At 32.3% G+C, this 23,192-nt stretch overlaps 2 protein-coding genes and 1 pseudogene across 2 annotated transcripts; 1 reads left to right on the top strand and 2 right to left on the bottom strand.

Annotated features, from left to right (window-relative positions):
• Positions 1-518: 518 nt before the first annotated feature.
• LOC100917786 (olfactory receptor 13-like) lies at positions 519-2,952 on the bottom strand. The gene has a single exon (XM_003771700.3). The coding sequence runs from the start codon at positions 2,438-2,440 to the stop codon at positions 1,508-1,510; it is 933 nt and encodes a 310-aa protein (XP_003771748.1). The 5' UTR covers positions 2,441-2,952; the 3' UTR covers positions 519-1,507.
• Positions 2,953-8,786: 5,834 nt separating this feature from the next.
• LOC100924324 lies at positions 8,787-9,851 on the top strand (annotated as a pseudogene).
• Positions 9,852-15,261: 5,410 nt separating this feature from the next.
• Positions 15,262-16,589, bottom strand: LOC100917525 (olfactory receptor 2A1/2A42-like). The gene has a single exon (XM_031938206.1). The coding sequence runs from the start codon at positions 16,336-16,338 to the stop codon at positions 15,406-15,408; it is 933 nt and encodes a 310-aa protein (XP_031794066.1). The 5' UTR covers positions 16,339-16,589; the 3' UTR covers positions 15,262-15,405.
• Positions 16,590-23,192: the final 6,603 nt, after the last annotated feature.

The following is a 23,192-nucleotide window of genomic DNA, read 5'->3' as shown; positions in this document are numbered from 1 at the left end:
TCTCATCTCTAGTATAAGATGACTCTGTAATCCTGGGCAGGGTATAATGTAACCCCTATGTTCCACAGGCAACTCTATAAAAATAAAAATGACAGGGGGATAACTGATCTTTCATGGATAAAATTATAGGACCAGAACAAAAATACTGAATAAAGAAAGGAAGAGATGCATTTAGAAATCCAAAAAAAAAAAAAAAAGAACATGTTTCAGAGAAGATGCAGAACTGCACTGGTAAAGGTATTTTCCTTATTCTTCAATTATCTATAACAATTAATTCATGGTCCAGTCCATGCCATGCATTCCTATGTGCATGGCACTATATTAGTTACTAAAACATCTAAGAAGCATAGTGTTAGAAAATCCTAAGTTCAAGACCATTCTTCAGGTACTTGCTAACTGTATCTTTCCATATATGACTCTGAGAATGACTCTGTATATTTCCATTTTCTCAATTGTAAAATGGGGATAATAATAGCACTTACCTCACAAGGTTGTTGTGAAAATCGAGATAATATTTGTAAAATATCCATTTTCTTTTCTTTTGTCCCCCCATAAAATTGGAAAGACAAAATCATAATAGTATAAACCCTTAATGACAAGAAGAGGAAGATGTCAGAAACTGCATTTCTAGTTCTGAAATCCAGAAATAAGTAGAGCCAATTAATTATTTTCTGAATCTTATATATGAGATGATGCTTAGAAAGACAGAGCTAATTCCCCTTCCTTGGTTCCTAAAACCGTGAAGACTATCAGGAACAGAAATCACTAACTTTCTTGACCCATAAAGACTATACTTAGCAATTGACCTGACATTGAATATTGCAACAGTGAAGATGAATATAAGCAATGCTATTAAAGAAACAATTATACATATAATCTGTGATTGAATGAAGCAGGAATTAGGATAATCATAATATCATATTCCTTTTGTCAAAAACATTAATCACAAAGTTTCATATACTATAGATAAAACAAATTCACACAATCATTTTATAATTTTTAATATTCTGGCAATTTATATTTATCATTAATTTTTGACAATTGCAGAAATATTCTAGCTTTGTTGAAATATTTCCAGGTCCTTTACTTCTTGGGCAGAGTCAAAGGGATTTGTGTTTAATCTGAATTGGAAAATTATTCTTCATTGTCTTGGCATTTTCTTATCATTTTGGTCCTTTTTTTTGCCTTGGTTCATCTATTCGATACATAGTTCCAGATGACTTCCTTTCTTATTAACCTGACAGATAAAATGCTACTTTCCTTGGTGAAATCCTCTTCTTTGGCCAATTTCAGTCATTTTGATAGGTCATTTTTATTTTTTGTTTGGAAACTTCATACCTTGTATAAAATATTTACACACTCCAACAAAGAGGAGCAACACATATGTATATACACAAACTCTATCAAACAATTTAGTAGTAGAGATCTGATTTTTAACTGGCTAGTAAAATGAAAATAGTTACAATTTTTGACAAATATATAAGTAGTTCATATAAGTAGTCATCTTTTATGACAATGTCTCCTTCCCCAAAACTCTCTTCAGAGCACCTTTTACTTCATTATTCCTTAGACTATAAATAAGGGGGTTCAGCATGGGGTTAAATAGACTGTGGAATAGGAGGAGATATTTCTGCTGCCCTTTATTATTCCCATGCTTGGGTCCAATGTACATGATGATGGCAGTGCCATAGAAAAGTCCTACTACACAGAGATGGGAGGAGCAGGTAGAGAAAGCTTTCTGTCTCCCTTCTCCTGATTGGATTTGCAGGATTGCACAGATTATTCTCATGTAAGAGATCACAATTGAAAAAAAGGGTCCAATTAACACAGAAGCAGCCCCAGCCAAGACCAAGATCTCATTGATATGAGTGTCAGCACAGGCAAGTTTAAGAACAGCTAAGATTTCACAGAAAAAGTGATTGATTTTCTGGGGACCACAGAAAGGCAATGGCAATAATAAAATTAGATGGACCAGGGCCAAAAGGTACCCAAGGGCCCAAGAGGTCAGTGCTAGAGTGATACATACCCTCCAACTCATGATTACAGAGTATCTGAGGGGGTGACAGATTGCTACATAGCGATCATAAGACATTACTACTAGGAGGAGACATTCTGTGTGGGCAAAAGTCAAAAAGAGAAAGGTCTGAGTTAGGCACCCAGCATATGAGACGGGCTTGAGTGGATCCAGTAGGTTTGCTAGCATCTGGGGCACAGTATTGCAGGCATAGGAAATGTCAACAATAGCCAAATGTGAGAGGAAGAAATACATGGGGGTGTGGAGTTTGGAATCCAGACAGATGAGTACTAAGATCACTCCATTCCCTAACAGGGTGAAGACATACATCAGAGAGAAGAGTCCAAACAGGAACATTCGCATGTCAGGTCCTACAGAAAATCCCATCAAAATGAATTCTCTGATCAGCGTCTGATTGATTGTCATGCTTCTGTAATATAAAAAGATTGCGAAGATCAAGTAAATGAGGAGTGTTTATATTGTGCATAATTTTGTGCATTTATTATAAGATATACCTTCAATGATCTTATTATGACATACTTTCATTCCTGAAAACTCAATTTCTATTCAAATCATACTTTATTTCCAAAGACCCCAACTACTGGAGGAAAGGTTCACTATTTGACAAAAACTTAGGAGAAAACAAGAAAGACGTCTGACAGTCATCAGCTTTAGTTCAAACATGACATAACATTCCAAGTCCCAAATAGATTTATGACTTAGCCATATGTGTCACATAATATGAAAATCAGAAGATCAGTGAAGGAAATATGCAACTATGGATGGAAGAAGAACATATTATAATACAAGGGATATAAAATATAAAAAGATAATATGTATGACACATATATAAAACTGAAAAGTAAAAACCAAAGTAGTTGGGAAATAGTTGACTAGGAAAAATGTTTCTAGCAAATTCCTCTGATAAAAGCCTAATTTCTAAGATATAAAATTAATTAATTCATATATATATATATACATACATATCTGTATGAATATGAGCCTTTTCCCAAATATAAATGTTGAAATATATGAAGTCAATTCTCAATAAAAGGAATCAAAGATAAAAAATAAGCATATAAAAATATAAAATCACTAATAGAAAAACAAAAATCAACCTTTAGATTCTACTTCATACTATCAGATTGGAAAAAAACCCAAAACATCAAAATTTATTAGAGGACTTCTGGATAAACAAGCACACTAATACATTATTGGTGGAGCTATGAATTGATCCAACTATTCTGGAAAGCAATTTGAACTATACCCCAAATGTCTATACTCCTATATAAACTATACCCCTAAATTGTGCATATCTACTAACCCCATACCCCAAAGAGATTAAAAATGGAGGAAAAGAGCTAACCATCTACTGAGGAATGGTTAAACAAATTATGGAATGTGACTCTGATGGAATATAACTGCAACTTTAAAATGATGAAAGGAATAGCTTTGAATAAACTTGAGAAGATTTGAATGAGGGAAAAAAATGTGATAACAATGACATTGTAAAGGAAAAAAAACGACTAAGAAATATTTAAGATGATCAATGTCATCTATAGGATCTATAGGATAATCTATTGGATAAGAAATGCTGCCCACATCCTGCCAATAAAGAGATGAACTCAAGGTGAAGGATGAAACAATTCGTTTCAGATATAGCCAATTGTTGACTCATTTTGTGTAACAATATATATTTGACTGAAAGGGTTGTTTCTTTTTTCTTCTTTTTGACAAAGTCTTCATGAGCACAAAGAATTATTAATAGGCTTACCAAAATGAAAAAAAAAGAAAGAAAAAAGAATCATTAGCATTATACATACCTGTATACATATATATATATAAATAACATGAGTTTGTGTATATGTATTTATGTATTCATATATCTATCTGTCCCCATAGCTGTGTTATTTTATTTGCCTTTTTCTTCCTTTCTCATCATTCCATCTCTTCCTCTAGCTGCCACTGATTCATAGCATGTTTTGTTAATTGGCAATACTATATATTCATCATTCATCATTGAATCACTGAACCAAAACTCTGTTCTAGCTGCTATTTCCATATATGTACTTTTGTGACCTCTTAGAAAATGATTGTTTGAAAGCAGGGGCTATCTCAGTACTTGCAATATCAGACACAGTACCTGGTACATTGTAGTTACTAATTTTTTATTCATAATTTGTGACTGTGTAGGGATTAGTTGCATTCTTAGATTTCTGAATACACTCATTTCTGCTATAGTTCTGAGCTATACGCTCAGTTCCTAAAAGTCACTATGCTGAGCAAACACTACAAAAGCTACAGAGCTTATAAGAAAAAATGGGAATAGGAACAAAACACTCTATAAGTCTGTCAATGACACATATAAAAGGTAGGAACTTAATAAAAATAGTAGCATGGTTTTATATGTGTCAAATCATTAAGAAATGAATAAAAGTGACAATAAATAATTGTAATGTCCAAAGCCTTGGACAAGGAAGAAAAAACTAGATGATCAAGTTACAATTCTGGTCTTATGGAGGGAAGTCTTAGAGGAAGAGGAAAACAGAAGATCTGGGGATAAAGGGGACTACCTCTCTTCCACTAATAGCTTCTATTAGAAGATATAATAAATATGAAACCTTACCTTAACACCTGAAGTTTGTCTGTGGAAGTGGGTATAGGAAAAATTGTAACTTGTGAATATGAAGTGGTACTACCACTGTTGAAAAACAGTGTTGAAAACACTGTTGAAAAACAAAACAAGTAGTGACTTGTGGTAATTGGTAGATGTTTGAGATATATGTGTTTTGTGCTCAGTGGTTCAGTGGGATTAATTTTCTGTTTCTCATTGATGAAACTGAAACAAGCATTATAGCAAAACCAACTGGTTTTTTTTGCAATTTGATTCTCCATTTTAGTATATTTTTCTTGCTACCTTCCCATGAAATTTTCTGTCACTGAATAACTTGGGTTTAGAGATTCAATTCAAAACAATACAATTCCATCAAAAATCTTTTGTTGATATCTATCATGTACAAGATACTCCAATAGAAAATGCAAATGCAAAGATAGGTAAGATAAAAATTGAGCATAGGGAATATTCAATCCTGTGAGAAGGAATGACTATGATATGAGGAGAGATGTGGAATGAGTAAGAGAGAGAAATGATAAAGTACTTTGAGAAATTTGAGGAAAATATTCAACTCTGAACAGTTTTCTTCACAATTCAGAATTTATCAACTTGAAAGGGAAAAAAAGAATAAAAATCCAAGTCTCCCACAGCTGATATTTGTCACTTTCTTCCTTCATGTACTCTGAGTAGTCATTTCATCTCTTACCGGGATATCAGAGAAGAATAATAGCAAACTTCAATGATCTTTTAACTATTCAAAGATTTTACTTCTTGGATGAACTGGGACCAGACAACATGAAAAGGTTAGGTTAACCTAGCCTTTAAAGGGACTTCTCTCTTGGCTCTTAATTTGGGTTGATAGCAACATATTGTTCTACTATGGGAACCCACCACATGCTCTGGCTGTATGGCTCTTTGACTACTCTTTGCCTCATCACTACGTCGGAAAGTCCCTGGATATCACTATCACCATAGATATAGCATGTCATGAGAATCTGTTCTGGGAAGGAGCTTATAACCCTAGGTCAACTTCTATGAACCTAGAATCAGAGACTAAATATGGGGCATCCAAGAAGTAGGTTCTTGGACTCCATCCCAGAACTGGTTACTTATACCATCCTAAGTATATCCAATATTCCTACAAGCCACCACCTACTGAATTAAACATTTATACTTACAGTGTTGTTAGTCACACTCTTTTCTACTTTGTGAGACATTCAAGCCTTAGAGAAGATGGAAAAGAATATGCAAAGTGGGCCTGGAGACCCAGCTCCCATCAGCAAGTACCAGAAGAGAATTTCAGTTTTAGAAGCCGTTACTGCCCAGGCAGATAAGGACAAGGTAAGAATCAGAAACTTTTTTTTCATATACAGACACACAGAAGGAACAGTTTTATTCTTCACACAACTCAACCCAAATCCATCCCTAGATAATTCTGAAGATTGAGAATAATTGGAGGTCTACGGAACTTCGTACCCAAGATTTATTTATTTATTTATTTGCAGTCACTTGGGATACCAACAAAATGATTTCAGGGGAATAGCAAAGAGCCATGTTGTCAACTCATGGAATAAACACTGGAAACCTCAACAAAAGCAAATCATAACATTCCAAGACAACAACAACAATTAAACTCCCCTGATACTCCATGACTCCTGAGATTGCTCCAACTTCAGAATCACATAAGTGAGTTTATCACTTTGAGTTAAGGGAAGTAAACTCTAGTAAACTACTGGAGGTCAGCCCTAATTTCTGATATTCATGCTTTCTTTCTCTACGATGCCCTTAGCTCTTTACTATGCTGGATTACAATAAAAACAAATAATTTGAATCCATAATACATAATAAGTAAATGATTTCACTCAGCCAACTTGAGAGGTTAGATCCAGGGTACACAAAGTCTGTAGGGAATGTTGAAAGTCAGTATAGGGGATTGCAGAATCCATAAAAAACAGCTGTAATGTCTCAGTGGAGTCTGTTAGATTCTGTCTATTAGAACATTTGATTGGGAAACAGATCACTGGGAAAATTTCTCTTTTGTGAAGTTTATATTGAATAAAGTCCCTTCCAAAAGTGAGGGAGTCTTATCATATCAGCTTCCCACAAATCCTTTGCTCTCACCATTGGATTGGTAGTTGATAAAGAAAAACTAAGAACTGGGAATGTTTCAGTTTGAATAGAAAAATCTTTAATACTAAAAAAATCATTTTTCTTATATCCATGTATATTGGATATACATATATGTGGACAAGTATTATTTTATAAATTAGATAAATACAACCAAATAAATTAATTATAAAGCAACAAATTCATGAAAGTGTTTTTTTTTAGCTTTCTAGTTTTTTGAAAGAACATGGATTTAATTTGGTATATGTAATCACTGTTCCATTTGTCAGAGATGTTCACTGACATCAACCAAGGAGTTAAACCTATTGTACATAAAAAATTTCAATTCTATTTTTCAATATTTTTCTCAGCTTGTGCCTCATCTAATCTCATATGATTAGAAATAGTTTTAATTTTTTCATCCAAAAACTGTTGATTCATATCCTTTGACCATTTATCAATTGGAGAATGGCTTGAATTCTTATAAATTTGAGTCAATTCTCTAGATACTTTAGAAATGAGGCTGTTATCAGAACCCTTAAATGCAGAAGTGATTTTCCACTTTATTGCTTCCCTTCTGAACTTTTCTGCATTGGTTTTGTTTGTACAAAAACTTTTTAACTTAATATAATCAAAATTACCTATCTGGTGTTCAATTATGAGTTCCAGTTCCTCTTTGGACACAATTCCTTCCATCTCCACAGATCTGAGAGGTTAACTATCCTATGTTTTTCTAATTTCCTTATATTATCATTCTTTATGTCTAAATCATGAACCCATTTAGAGCTTTTCTTGGCATATGGTGTTAGGTGTGGGTTGAGAACTAATTTCTTTCATATTTCCAATTTTCCCAGCAGTTTTTGTCAAATATTGAGTTCTTAAACCAAAATCTGGGGTCTTTGAGTTTGTCAAATTCTACATTGCTATAGTTATTGACTATTTTGTCTTGTGATCCTAACCTATTACACTGATACATATCTTTTGACCCAGCAATTCTACAATGAATTCTCTGTCCCAAGGAGGTCACAAAATAGGGAAAATGAATAACAGGTACAAAAATATTTATGACAGCTCTTTTTGTAGTGGTAAAGAACTTGAAATTGAAGGCCTGCCAAACAGCTAGGGAATGGTCGAACAAGTTGTGACATGTGAATGTAATAGAATACTATTTTTCCATAAAAATGATGAGCAGTTTTAATAAAAACCTGGAAAGATTAATGTGAACTTAGTGAAGTGAAGAGAACCAGAACATTATATACAATAACAACAACATTGTGAAACAATTAACAGTGATAACAAAATAATTCAAAAAGACTCATGATGGAAAATTCTGTTCATATCCAGGGAAAGAACTATGGAGTCTGAATGCAAATGGAAGCATATTATTTTCACATTTTATTTTTGTTTTTTCTTTCTCATGATCCTTCTTTCACAATGTGACTACTGTGGAAATATGTTGGGCAGCTAAATGGTACAGTATATAGAGCTCTGGCCTTGAAGTTGGGAGCAATTGAGTTTAAATCCAGCCTCAGACACTTAATACTTATCTGAATGACCCTGGGAAAGTCACTTCACCCCAATTGTCTCACAAAAAAAGAAAGAAAAAAGAAAAATAAGCAAATATGTTTAACATGATTGTATGTGTATGACATCAGATTGCTTGCTCTCTTGGGAGGAAGAGAGGGAAGAGAAGGAAAAAAATGGAGTTCAAAATTTTATTAAAATGAATGTTGAAAGATGTTGAAAATTATTGGAAAAATGATTAGCAATTAAGTAAAAAAAAAAGACAAAGAAAAAAGAAAGTATTATTTGCTGGAAGTGGGGGGGTGATAAAGATGACTATTAATGAATTTTAAGAGAATTTCAAGGCCACTTTTGCCTCCCACCTTGAAAGTAGGAAGAGTGAAAGAAACAATATGGTGGATGGTGAGGAGACAAAAAGAAAAGAATTAGAGTAAAAAAGTAGCTGGTGAAAAAAAGGATTTTTTTCCTAAGAGATTAATGATACACACACACACACACACACACACACACACACACACATAATGAGTCCTTACCCTCAAGAACTTTATATTCTATTTTTGAGAAAGGTCCTATTAAAAGATAAGTACATCTAAAATATATACAGGAATGGCTTTTGATAATGGTGTGGGGATACTGGAGACTGGGATAGTCACCGAAACTTTGTAAAGAACTTCCTCCAATGATCTGAACCATTCACTTGCCTTGATTTTGAACCAATCACTGAATCTCCTCACCTTTTATAAGATACTTGTAAAATGCTGGTCATTGGAGCAGAAAGATGTCCTTAAAGTGAAGTCCTAAAAAAAAATCTGCTATTATTTGATTTTAGACAAATGTATGTGATATACATAGACACCAAAGATGTTTCCAATCTAAATAGGCAGTTTCTGTTTATGCTTGAAGACATTAGAAGATGCATAGTTGAAGTTGTTGCAGGATTCCTAAAATAACAGAATCCCTGATTGTGCTGTAGTTGTACATTGTAACAAGATTCAAAATTTTGATACTTTATATAGACAATTTTGTATTATTGTTGTATTCTAGATTCATTAGTAGAAGATGATTAACTGGAATGCTGATATCACTTCTAAATTATGAAGGTGGAATATTAGATCCAAGTTTTATTATTCATTTGATAGATGGGTTTTGAAGGAAATAGTAAGGTGATTCTACCTGGAATGACAACTTATTTTGAATATACACAGAAACTTTATCCACCACAGATTACTTTCTCCATATATCTATGCTCAGGCTCCCAGAACATTGAATTGGGTATGCAAGGATATATCGGGAGTCCAAGGAACAGCCTTTTGGAGAGGGACTTACATTGGATGTAAATGATCCTGATCACATTTTCCACAAATCACTAGAGAGAGCATCACAATTTATTATTATGGGTGTTACCTATAGACTAACTCAAGGGATTTTTAAAAAGAATCATTCCAGTAATAGCTTCCACAAAAGCTGTCACTATAGCTGTGTACCACTGAGGTTTTTAAAAATATTCACAAGTGCATATATTCTCCTTAACTATTACTTCTTATAAACAATCAGCAGGATGATTTCAGAGATACCAGGAGAGACATATCAACTGATGCTAAGTGAAGTGAATAGAATTATTGGACATAGCAACAGCAAGATTATATGATGATCAATTCTGATGGATGTGACTCTTTCCAACAATGAGATGGGTCAGGCCAGTTCCAATGTTCTAGTAATGGAGAGAGCCATCTGCATTCAAAGAGAGGACTAGGGAGACTGAGTGTGAATCATAATATAGTATTTTACTCAGTTTATTGTTGTTTGCTTGCATTTTATTTTCTTTCTCATTTTTTCCTTTTTGATCTGATTTTTCTTGTGCAGCATAATTGTGGAAATATGTATAGAAGAATCACACATGTTTAACATATATTGGATTTCTTACAATCTAGGGGAAGGAGTCGGGGGAAGGGAAGGAAAAATTTGGAACACAGGGTTTTGTAAGGGTGAATGTTGAAAATTATGCATATGCTTTGAAAATAAAAAGTTTTAATGATAAAAATATATTAAAATTTCTTCATATTTAATGATATAGATGGGCAGTACACATATACATTTAAAGTAGATAGAAAGGCAAATTATCCAACTTACAGCCAGCTTTCTGAAAATATCCAGTTTTCTCCATTAACTAGACTGAAAGAAGTTTTAGATTATCTAATTAACAATGTCTCACTATAGATGTAATTTCTAGCCATCATGGTCACAATAGAAGGAAAGAACAGAAGCCTTTACTTATAGACAGCAATTCCCATTGAAGAACAAGACTAGATCTTTCTAAGACATTAAAAATGTTGGGTCTTTTGTGAATGGTCAAAATTTTGCTATTGTCAATGTAGCAGAGACTGTATTGTTCAAATTTTATTTTACTACTTTAAAACAGTAAGTATATATCTAAAAGAGGGGAAAGAAGAATTTTAGAAAGGTGATGGAGTGAAGTGCAAAAGATTAAGGAATTATTATTTGTTCATTTTTGAAGAGGACCAATGACATCATGGGGTGGTTTTGACTTGTGCATAAAGATACTGCAAATACTTGTCCCCTACATTTTAAAAAATCAAACATATCCCAAAATGTTTGTTTTCAATCTCTCTTCAATGTTTTTTCTCCCTCTCTTTTAATGGAAAGGACAACAAAGAATGATATCTAGGATGATAAAAGGCTAGGTCAGCTTACACAAGTTAGTTGAGTGGCTAAAGAAAATGAGAACTTTATTTCAAATTTGAAACATTTTATTATTAATAAGTTCTACTTTGTATGATTATACTATACTTTGATTTTTTTTTGAGCAGCACATGCTATTTTCCATTTTTACATTTTATATTCAAATGTAAGTTCTTTAAGGATAAGATTTGTTTTGTTATTTGTGATTTTAAGACCAAGCACCTGGCATAATGCCTAATATACTGTAGAGAGCCACAGACAGTGGGGGAACTCTTGGTAAGGTATAAAACCCTTCAGTTCAGCAGGAACCTGCTGACAATGTCTGGTTAGGCTCTTATCTCCTCTTGAGGCATCTCACTATTCCTGAGAAATCAGGAGGGATGTGACTACCTGTACTCTACCTGAAGCAAGGGATACTTACAGTAAAAGGAGGCATTTACATATCAATAGCAGGGTGCTTATAGTTAGCACTTGAGCAGTGTGCTATGGTGATATAATGGTACTATAGTTAGCACATGCTCAGTGTGCTATAGTGATGTAATTGTACTAACATATTTAGGGGCTGAGAGGACTGAAAATGAATTAACTCCATCTTTGAACCAATATCTTGGGTTCTCAGGCTTATCACTCTACCACTAAGACCAAGGACTTGGGCTGGTCCCAAGAGCCTCCAGAGACCTAGTATGGATGGTATATTTTGGCACCCCAGTGTGAGGGTTCTAGAAAGCACACCACAATATATTACAATATATAATAAATGCATTATAAATGATTGATTGAAATATCTGATTTAATTTCATCTGATTAATTTTCTGACTGAATTACAATTTTTAAAAGAAATGGAGGATGTATGTTTTTATTGTAGTAAATTAGAGTCCAGCCTTGTGCACTCTGAATTCTTTTGATTTTTTTATTGTCATCTTTTTATGTTTTTTTCCTTGTTGATATTGTCCTATTGGTTTGGTTTTCTTTATCCTGCATCAATTTATACAAGTCTTTCCTGGTTGCTCTGAATTATTCAAAATAGACACGTTTATCTTGAAAAATAAAAAGCTGAGGGCAGACATGATTGCTAACTTCAAAATATTTAAATAACTATTTAAAAATATACATTGGTACATATAAAATATAATATAAGAAATGTATATATATATATATAAACTATAAGTAAGGAGTATAATTGATAAAGAAAATTATATATACATGGTTTATAATATTATATATTCCACATAATCTTGGACTTCTCTCTCTGTTTCTTTCTGTATGTCTCTGTCTCTTTCTCTGTCTCTCTGTATCTCTCTCTCTCTCTCTTTTTCTGTGGTCCTCAGGGATTTTGGTCTTTGATAGATCCCTGTTTTTACCAGCAGAGGTTTTGTCTGTCAGGAATCTTGTAACAGAATTTTTCTATAAGAGATATGACATTAGATGAGATAATTTTAATGATGAAACATGTGAATTCGATGATCCTATCATTCTTTCAATTTATTTTAAAGATTCATTATTGTTGGGGGGTAATTGGAAAAAATGAAGATATGATAAAATAGCTGCACTTTTGGCGTTCAGTTATATAAAATAAAAGACATGCCCAGGGGCTCTATGTGTTTTTAAAAATGGCTTCCATTTGTATATATAGCACCACAGAATTCTAGAGATAGAAAGGATTTATAAGATCCTTTTCTAACTTATTAAATACTCTAATTAAGCCATAAATCTCATTTAAAACATGTTTAACAAATGTCATACAACTTCTGTTTTTAAAAATTTCCTGTGATATAGACCTCCTATCTCTTATAGTAGCCAGTCACCTTTTTAATCCCTAGAAAGATTTTCTTTCTCTTGAACAAAGTTTCATTGTGGTAATTTCTGATCTCAGTTCATTGTTTTAGAGGTAAGACAAATTTTAATTTCTATTCAATATCTCTCATATTGGTCATCTTTCAATGGATAACACCTCTTTCTGACCTTCTCTTAAGAGTACAATAAAAATACTAATATTGGCTGGAATGCTAGAAAAACAAAAAATGCATCAGAAAAGAAATTATGTTTTGACCACTATCTTATAATTTCAGCCATTATAAGATCAAATGAGGATGTGTGACTTGATTATTGTAACATTGCAATACAATATTGAATTTAATACAATATTGAACTTGGATATTGTAACATTACAAAAGAACCTAATCAGGATCTTTTTATAGCTATGAATAGGAGAAGAGTTCTTAACCAATCAAACTAAAAGGGTATTCACACAAGAAGAAACAGTTAATTTCATTTACATGAAATTAAAAGTGCTTTATAAAAAAAATTAGGATATGAAGGGAAACAGTTAAATGGTAGGGAACTTATCTTTATAACAAATTTATATAAAAATGTTTGATATCCAAAATATATAAGGAACTAACATAAATAAGATAAAGAGTTATTCCTTAATGAATAAGTGGTCAAATATGAATAAACTATTCTCAATAGGTTATAAGCTATTAATCATACAAAGAACTTTAATGAATTACTAACAATAAGAAAAAATGGAAATTGAAAAATTTCTATGTAATTTCAGAAGAAAATTTATAAACATGAATAAAAGTGAGGGAGAAAGTTAATATTTGAGGGGTTGTGAAAGGATAGGCATATTAATAAACTTAGTGAAGCTATGAACTGAGAAATATGTTGAAATGACTACAGTACCAATGCTTTTTCATCTAGATATCCCACTACTTGGTATATATCCAAAAGAAATATAAGGTAAACAGAAAAAGCCTGTATGGACCAAGAAATTTGTAACAATATTTTTGGAGTTGCAAATTACTGGGAAAAAAGATTGAGTAATGTCTAAACAAACTGTTGGACATAAATTTAACAGAATATTATTGCACCATAATAAATAATGAAAATGAAGAATATGCCTGTGCATGGGAAGTTACAGAAGCAAAGTGATGGAAAATCAAAAGAATCAAGAAACAATAATGACAAAAACCCCCAAACCAACAATAACAGAAATAAAACTGAACTCTGAAATTACAATAACCAAATTTGACTTTGAAAGAGTTGAGACAAATGTACCCCTAATAAGCTTTACAGAGGTGATTATTTAAAGGATGTTGAAAAATCAGAACACTAATTTATTTTTGGTGACATCATCAAATGATCCAAAATTTTTGGAGAGCCTCTGGAATTCTGACCTAAGAATGGTTAAATAACCTATTTTCTTTGATCAGAAATAAATTTACTTGGTCTATTTCCAAAGATAATTAGAAAAAAAAAGAAAAGAACCTATGTGTTCTAAAAGGTTTATTATACCTAATTTCTTTGTGGTAGCAAAGAACTGGAAACTGCAGGGTTGTCTATCAATTGGGGAATGACTGAACAATTTGTAGTATATAACTGTGATGGAATATCATTGTAGTATAAGAAATAATGAGCTTGATTTTTAGAAAAATATGGAAAGAGATACAGAAAATAATGAAGAATGAAATGAGCAGAACCAAGAAAATATTGTATACAATAACAGCAATATTGTTTTAACAAAGACTTTAGGTGAGTTATTTTGTCTACATCCAGAGAAAGCGATACAAAGAAGAAAGTATAGAATAATTTTATATTTTGTACACACACAGAGACCTTTTGTCTTTACTTGTAGCCATCTCAAGGTTGAGGGAGAGGAAAGAAAAAAGCGGGGAAAGTAAATTCACATGATAATTTTGTTGTATATTTGAAAGGAATAGCAAGTTGTACATAGTAGATTTGTAGTTTCATGTTCAATCATCTTCTTTATTGTACTATGTTGTAGAAATGCTTGTTTTACTCCACAAATTTACAATAAAATAAATTTCTACAAGAGATGATTATTAATAAGTAAAAACAATGTGAAGTCAAGATTGATTCATGTGTTGGTTAGTTTTTCTGAAAAATTTTTATTTTTTGTAACAATCAAAGCCTAGGGGCAGCTAGGTGGAATAGTGGAAAGAGCTCCAGCCCTGAAGTCGGGAGGACCTGAGTTCAAATCTGACCTCAGACACTTAATACTTCTTGGCAGTGTGACCCTGGGCAAGTCACGTAACACTAATTGCCTTAGTCAAAAAAAAAAAAAAAAAACAGTCAAAGTCTAGCAATTTTTAAAAGAATAAAAATAAAGGAAAAAAATGCATTTAAGATAATTACCTTCACTAATGTCCGAGGTCTGAGGGAAGGGGACTTAGAACAAATAGTTTCAATGAGAGGATAGATTATATTGCACCATGTCATGCAAAGAAAGATAAGATAAGGAAAATAACAGATAGGCATGTGGAATCATTTTAATAGGGAGCACCAAAAAAAAAAAAAAAAAAAAAAAGCACAAATTAGGATTCTGAAGTAAAAAAAAAATGATGATTGAATTCCCCTACATGCTAAATTATTAGAGAGCTCATTTCCTATGCTTTCCTCTATAAAAAAAAATTCATGCAATCTCTCAAATTGGTCTCTCCCTCTTAAAGACTCTTCTTAAAGCATCTTTTACTTCTGCATTTCTCAGGCTGTAGATCAAAGGATTTAGGGTAGGATTAAAGAAACTGTAAAATAAGAAAAGAATTTTCTGTTGCTCTTCAGAGTTCTTGGTGTTAGGGGTCATGTAAGTGATTATGGCATTACCAAAGAAAAGCCCAACTACACAGAGATGGGAGGAACAGGTGGAGAAGGCTTTCTTTCTTCCTTCTCCTGACTGGATTCTCAGGACAGCACTAAAAATATGTGTATAGGAAATTAGGACCAAGCAGAGTGGAACAACTAAGATAAACACACTGGCAATAAAAATGACCAATTTGTTGAGCCATATGTCTGCACAGGCAAGTTTCAGTACAGATAGGATTTCACAGAAGAAGTGGTTGATTTCTCGAGGTCCACAGAAGGGCAACCTAAGGAGGAGAAGCACATGGACCAATGCCAGGAGAGATCCACAAACCCAGGATGTGATAGTAAGTGAACCACACATTCTCCAGCTCATAATAAGTGTGTATCTGAGTGGATGGCAGATTGCCACATACCGATCATAGCTCATCATTACCAAGAGAATACATTCTATGAGGGCAAATGTCACAAAGAGGTAGGTCTGCATTATGCAACCTGCAAAGGAGATAGGTTTGATTGGATCCAGGAGATTTGCCAACATCTGGGGTACTGTGTTTGAGGCATAAGAGATGTCAACAATCGCCAGTTGTGAGAGGAAGAAGTACATGGGGGTGTGGAGTCTGGAATCAAGATGAATCAGAGCCAAGATGACTCCATTTCCTAGCAGAGTGAAAGTGTAGAGTAGGAAGAAAATTCCAAAGAGAACCAGGTGCATCTTAGGACTAACAAGAAATCCCAGGAGAATGAAATCTGTCACTGTGGTCTTGTTGCTCTCCATTGGCCTATTATGAAAACAAAAGACATTTGAAGGAAGATATTAAAATGCATATTTTGATATACTTTCACTCAGATTCATGAAATATTTGTTGATCTTTGTTAATCTTTTTTGATACTGGGGAAGAAGTCATAGAGAAGGCTGAAACAATTAAGTAATTCTAATAATTTTAGCTTGCCCTTAACTTGCTCTACTATGAAGAAATTTAAAGACTATTTTGATCTGCTATACAACTCTTGCCTTTCTTAAAGTTAATCTTTAAAAATAGGCTGGTGTGATACTGAAGTCAGGAGGACCTCAGTTCAAATCTGGCCTCAGACACTTATTACTTCCTAGCTGTGTAATTCAGGGCAAGTCACTTGACCCCAATTGCCTCAGGGGGGAAAAAAAAAAAACTAGTTCAGGTAATACAGGAAACTAAATATGTCTGTGGCTACCATCCTTGAGTAGCCTCAAGAGAGGCTATATGAGAGAGATACTATATGAGAGAGAAGTACTATGTAAATTGTCATAGTGTAAGAGGAGGTTATTTTTCTTGTGATGAGAAAAAATGTTATATTATCTTAGGAAAGGAAATCATTCCAATAGCTATTGTTTCCCTCAAATCTTTAGTGAGAAGATGAATGATTTCAAGGTTTTTAAAAAATTGGTCTGGATCAGAAGCAGAAAGAACTAATTATGGAATATTACTTCTACTTATTAAGTCTGAAGAGATCTGCCTCTCAAAATATGTTCAATAAAACAAATTTTCTAATCATCCTGTCCTTTGACCCAAGATTAGCTGGAAATGGATGATTCTTCATTATGCATAATGAATAGGTTAAAGTTCTTAAATTCTAGATCCCTTAGATGATAAAGGATCACTTTTTAAAAATTGAGTGGTAGCTAGCAATTGCACACATTTTCTTACATTTTCATTTTCTCCTACTCAACAACTTCTCATCACTTTCATAAACTCACTTTGTCAATATAGCTCAAATACATGATAGTTAAGAGATGCTAAATGCACAATGGTCAGATGTTGTTGATATAGAACACAGAGAAAAGACCAGTTATTGTTGTCTAATCACTGAACACTGAGAACCAGTGTGAGATGTTTTCTCCCTGGGAATTAATATGGCAATGGTGATAATAACAAGGTCTGCCCAATTTCCATGATTTCTTTAGGAAAAAAGTGATAAAAAGTTGAGAACTATACTACCAGGTGACAACCTATATGAAAATATAAAGAATAACTGACACGGATGAGAGGAAAGTATTATGTTATAATCTATTTGAGATATAATAACTATTTATATTTCATCATATTTGATATCTTTAGTGAACAATCAAAGATAAAGAGAAACTTGTTTCTTAAAAGCTTTTAGTAATTAGCACATATCCAGAAGAAAATTCTGGCCCACTGATGACTTAAACACTTTGATTCATGAAGAAAGTAGAATTAGGACCTCACTCCTGAAATATAAATAAGGTGCCAAAATTAAAATAAAAAAAAATTAAAAATGTTGTACCAGTTAACCACAAGCATCTAGATGGTTCAACCAAATAGGAAAATAGGAGTATACAACATGTTAATGAACTCCATATTTTTCATTCATATATCATCACCCTTGAGTGTGGACTCATTACCAGGTGGGCTAAAAGACAATGTAATTTTAGTTAGAGAAACAGTCAAACACCTTATTCTCTTATTCTGAGAGAGAAGTTGTCACCTATAACAATGCTAAATATATGAGAGAATCATGAAATTATACCACTAGTTTCCATTTTAGGTATTGGATATTGATGTGAAGGAAATTTTTGTGACCTAAAACAGACATTCAATGAATATTAATATACATATGTATATATATATATATATATATATATATATATATATATATAATATATATATTTGACAAAATCAACAAACATAATCATACCATAAGTCTTGGGTAGCTTATGTTTAGGCTTGCCTAAATGATTATAGAAGTTCAAAAAGAATAGATTTAGTAGTTTTATATTTGGTGTATCTCTTATAATTATATCAATATTATATCAATATTGAAAAATTCATAATAAATATAAGCAGGAAAAGCTTGCATATTTAGGGTAATAATCAACTGAAATAATAAATTGTTTCTTGAATGTAACAATTCTGGTCATTTACTCTTCAATGGGTATGACAAAATCACGCAATCACTACATTCTATAATTCACATACAGGTAATTTTGGTGCTTTTACAGTTTTTAAAAATCTGATAACCACTTATATGCCATTTTGTCATTACAATTTCAATGTTTCAGAAATATGTGTTATAAATGGAAATTAGAGAAAAGGCAGAAAATTTTAAAAAATGTTTTTCATCACAGTTCATACTTTTATGGTACCCATAAGAATAGAAACTGATTTTATTAATATTGAATCTGGGAATTTTCCAAGTTGAAGGAAACACAGGGGGAAAAAATGTGAAGAGACAGAGAGGTATACTAAGAATGCAAAATCTAGGGATTAGAAATCATAATCTCTCCTATCATTCTCTTTTGCATCAGTGCTCTAAAAGACAAAAGGAGTGCTGTAACTATCACTAAGGGGGAAAAGGTCAAAAAAGAGATCTTCTGAAACTCTCAAACAATGATATTTGTATCAATTTTTAAAATGATAACACACACATATTCACAGAATTAAAAAATGAAACATCCTGACAATAAACCTGGGAAATATCTAGGAACTGGTTTTGGTTTATATTGCTGAAGAGTTTCTTGACTAAGAATTCTTTATAGCAACAATATCTGAGCAAATCACACACACACACACACACACACACACAGTCACATATACATACAGATAAAGAGAGAGAAATATATTTATACATGTATATGTATCTATACATATATAGAAAGGTTGTGCATTTTAATATAAAAATAAATATACATATATATGCATAGATATATATGTATGCATATAAATGTATACAGGTATAAAGTATCCCCCAAATCTATGTATATATGTATGTATATATATATATATATATATATATATATATATATATATAATAGTCATTTATTGATGTAGGAAAGTTCTAGTGAGGAAACTCTTCCTACTTATGTAGATCATTGAATGTTCCACAACATATTGTCACAGAAATTTGCCTAAGTACCCTGCCAGTTAGAGTGACTTTTTTAAGGTCAGAGAACTAATATGTGTCAATGGTGAGGATTTTAACCTGGAACCTATTGACTCTAAGGCTATTTCTCTATCGACTCACTCTACCTCTTGGGCATACATAGATACATACAACACATACACACACACAAATATGTATTATATATGTATATATATATACATTATATGTATGTGCATGTACAGAAGTTTATGTATATATACAAATATTAAATACACATTGAATAAGGCAAAAAAACCTAAAAACTTTTTTTATTTTTAAAGAACTTATATAGAATATAAACTCATTGAAAGTTATATGTTTAAGGATAATGAATTTTAATCCCCAGTAATAAAGAGACTGCATGGAATCTATTAGCTAATTAAGCAATTGATCTCTATCAACTTTCAACAATAGGATATTTTTCTAAATTACTCTTTCTCAGTATATCACAAGGAAATCACAGATTACTTATTCTTTGGTCTTTTACAAGGAAATCTCTCTGACTCCATCTATCAAAATCACAGTTTGCTGAATCTTTCTTTAAAAGATCTTTTTTTACTGTTAAAAATAGTTAAGTAACAGACAGACCAGAAATCCTTGTCCACATTTTATAAATACAATCTTTATAATAATTATTACTTGAGGCATCTTCTTATCTAAAGTTATTAAGGAGCAAAATTGACCTTTCTGCTAGATAATGAAGAGTGAGAACAAAAGAAAAAATCTACACAGAAGTAGATAATAATTTTTTTTTGCTTATAACTCACACCCAAGTGCTAGAAAGCTAGCTGAGTACCCTTATCTGGAGACTATAAAGAAACCTGGAGCAAGTTCTAGGGAACTGGGTTTTCAAATGGTATTAAAATTTGCTCCATGGTATTAAAACTTGCATGATCTCTAAGATCCTCAGGATGAGATTCAGATCCACTCTTTGTGACTTCTTGCCCAGCTTGAAGAAGTTATCCTTTTCTCCTCCAGCAACAAAGATTTTCCTCTTTGATTAACTGACTTAGACTCGTAAGAGTTCAGGAAAGTTGGAAGATCACAACACTTACCAAATACCACCCTCCTTATCCTCCCAGAGAAGCAAAGAATTAAAAAAATTTAAGACTTTTTGTCTTTCATGAGATTCTGAGTACTGAAATTCCAGAAGAGAGGAATAACCACATTACAAATTTATAATCTGAAAGTGTTTGGCTGAGTTATGTACCTCTGAGCTCCTATAATTTTTTATCTTATACTACCATACCCTTAGAAAGAGGTGTAAGTTGTGGGAAGGCACAGTTCATATGTTCTCAGTAGCAATAGCAACAGCCTTATGTGATTCAAGTGATTTTGCAACCAGGATAGAGAGTCCAAAGAACTAAATATCCCAATGGGGCTTATTAGATTTCATCACTTGACTTTCAATTGGAACACAAATTGTAGATTTCCCATTGGAAAAATTCCCAATTCTACAATTAAGAGATACTCTTAGTGGTGACCCTTGGGAAAAGATTATAAATCTCTAAAGCCTGGGTTCATCTATAATAGCAACTGTTATCATCTTCTCCTATCTAGAATCATAGAAAATAGGTTCTGAGATCTCCTCTAGGTTATAAATTTTACAAAGCTCAGTAGCTTGGGTGCTTTTGTATTGGCTAAGTACCTATTAAAATATTTAGTATAATAGGATTCTACAGTAAAAAATTATAGGATTTAGTTCTGGAAGGGACCTAAAAGATTGGTTCACATTCTTTATTTCACGGATGAAGGAAATTAAGTCAAAAGAGTTGAAAGAATCTTATCCCAGATTTGTTAGTAGTAAGAGAGCTGGGGCTTGAATCCAGGTGTCCTGATCAGATTTGATGCTATCTCTGCTACACAGCCCTTCATCTGTAGTTAAATTCTTTTTCATGGATCCAATTAATAAATCAATCAACCCACTTAATAACAAAGTGTGAACTACTTGTTCACAAGATAAGAAACGTAGTGCATAAAGCTTCTTTCTCTGGCATTTTGTTTTGTACCTATTAGAAAGTCAGTACCAATCTTAATATATCTGTTCAGGAGAAATTTATTCAAATTGAATAGAAAGAGCTGGGTTCTTATTCATTATTCTCTCTTGTCTTATTCTTTCAATCCTATATCCTCCCTCAGTATCTCTCAATATAGCAATATTTTCTACATCCATTGTTATTAAGCAAGTAACTCATTAATTTCCTATTTTCTTGTTCCACAACTTCTGTGACAACTGAAGCCTAAAAACTAATTCTTAGGTGCTACTGATGAATGGAAGATAGGTGTTGATAGAATTTGGAATAAAAAACTTATTTTTAAAAATTTTTAATTATTTTACATGTAATTGGAGAAAAATAAAATATAAATTTATAGAAAATGTTATTGAATAATATATATATATATATATATTTTCTCCTTCCAGATTCATTTAAATGTCACCTCAAAATGGGGTAAAGTTTCATGTTAAAAAGCATAAGAAAACCATGGCAGTTTGACCCTTTTCTCATTTCAACCAGAAATGGATGGGATATTAGATAGCACTGTGTTTTATCACTCAATCAAGAAATATTTATTAAGCTCTTGTATGGTCCAGGAACTATGTTCATTATTAAAGATACAAAGCAACAACTAAACCAAACCAACCAACCATAGCTAAATAACATTGTTACTTGAAAATTTGGTATTAAATCACAGAGTAGCATGTAAGTATATTTTTTCTTCCATGCCTTGTTAAAACCTTAAGAGTTCATACATAATCTGCAGTGAGAAGTAAATGTATACTGGGAATTAAAGTTGAGGCAAAATCGAAATATATCAATAAAGATTTTTAAATCTTTGGCATCAGATTCACAACAGATAACACAGAACATGTTCAGAAGAAGATTGGAGAAATACATGTTATAAATATTATCTACAAGAACAAAGATAACATGCCAAATGAAAACATTAGAAGGTGGATGATCTAAAAATCTTGAAAGAAAGCATACTCATATAACAGAAGAAGCAAAGTTCCAGAGAAGAAAGAAGAAAAGAAGTAACCAAAAGTTTTGTCCCTTTGAATAGGCAGTGCTTTCTGGTCAATTGAAAAGATTTGTTGCCAGCAGCAACATACTAGAATTCAACCTATAATTGTCACACCAAAACCCAAATTACATTCAGGAGTTTGCAAAAACCAAATCAAGAGGGTAGTAATCAAAAATTTTGCAGGACCAAAACACTTTTGGCTGAATGGATTTAAAAATAAAATTCTACAATGAGTTGACTACAAGAAGCCCAGTGGAAACATATATAATCAACATGGATTTAAAATTATAGACTAGAACAAAGTCTATTAAGCTTCAGCTGATGTTTAAAAATATTTAGGTAGAGTTATATCAAGATTTAATTTCATTTTATGTAATCTATGCAAACTCATTAATGATTTTAACATTACATTTTCTGCTTCATGTTTCTCTTATTGTATGAAGATATCATGCTGTCTATATAAACAATAGTTACATTAATTTTTAAGAAATTCTTAATGAAATGAATTATAGGAAAAATATTCCAAATGTGAATATTTAGAGTATAAAAAAGTTTTGTTATTAAATTAGAACAAATTTAAATAGCATAAAGGCTGTACTTTTAATACAAAAACAGGATCAAATATCAGAATGGCTGAATTTATATTGTCGAATATTATTGTGGAATAAAAGAACAATGCAAAGTTGT

Source organism: Sarcophilus harrisii, chromosome 5, assembly GCF_902635505.1.
Source record: "Sarcophilus harrisii chromosome 5, mSarHar1.11, whole genome shotgun sequence".
In the NCBI taxonomy this organism is placed as follows: Eukaryota; Metazoa; Chordata; class Mammalia; order Dasyuromorphia; family Dasyuridae; genus Sarcophilus; species Sarcophilus harrisii.
Note: the sequence above shows the minus strand (reverse complement) of the source record. Positions and strands in the feature narration are given on the sequence as shown.

Bases quoted from the DNA above. Each gene is read 5' to 3' on its own strand.
- LOC100917786 (XM_003771700.3), bottom strand. From the start codon at position 2,440: ATGACAATCAATCAGACGCTGATCAGAGAATTCATTTTGATGGGATTT.
- LOC100917525 (XM_031938206.1), bottom strand. From the start codon at position 16,338: ATGGAGAGCAACAAGACCACAGTGACAGATTTCATTCTCCTGGGATTT.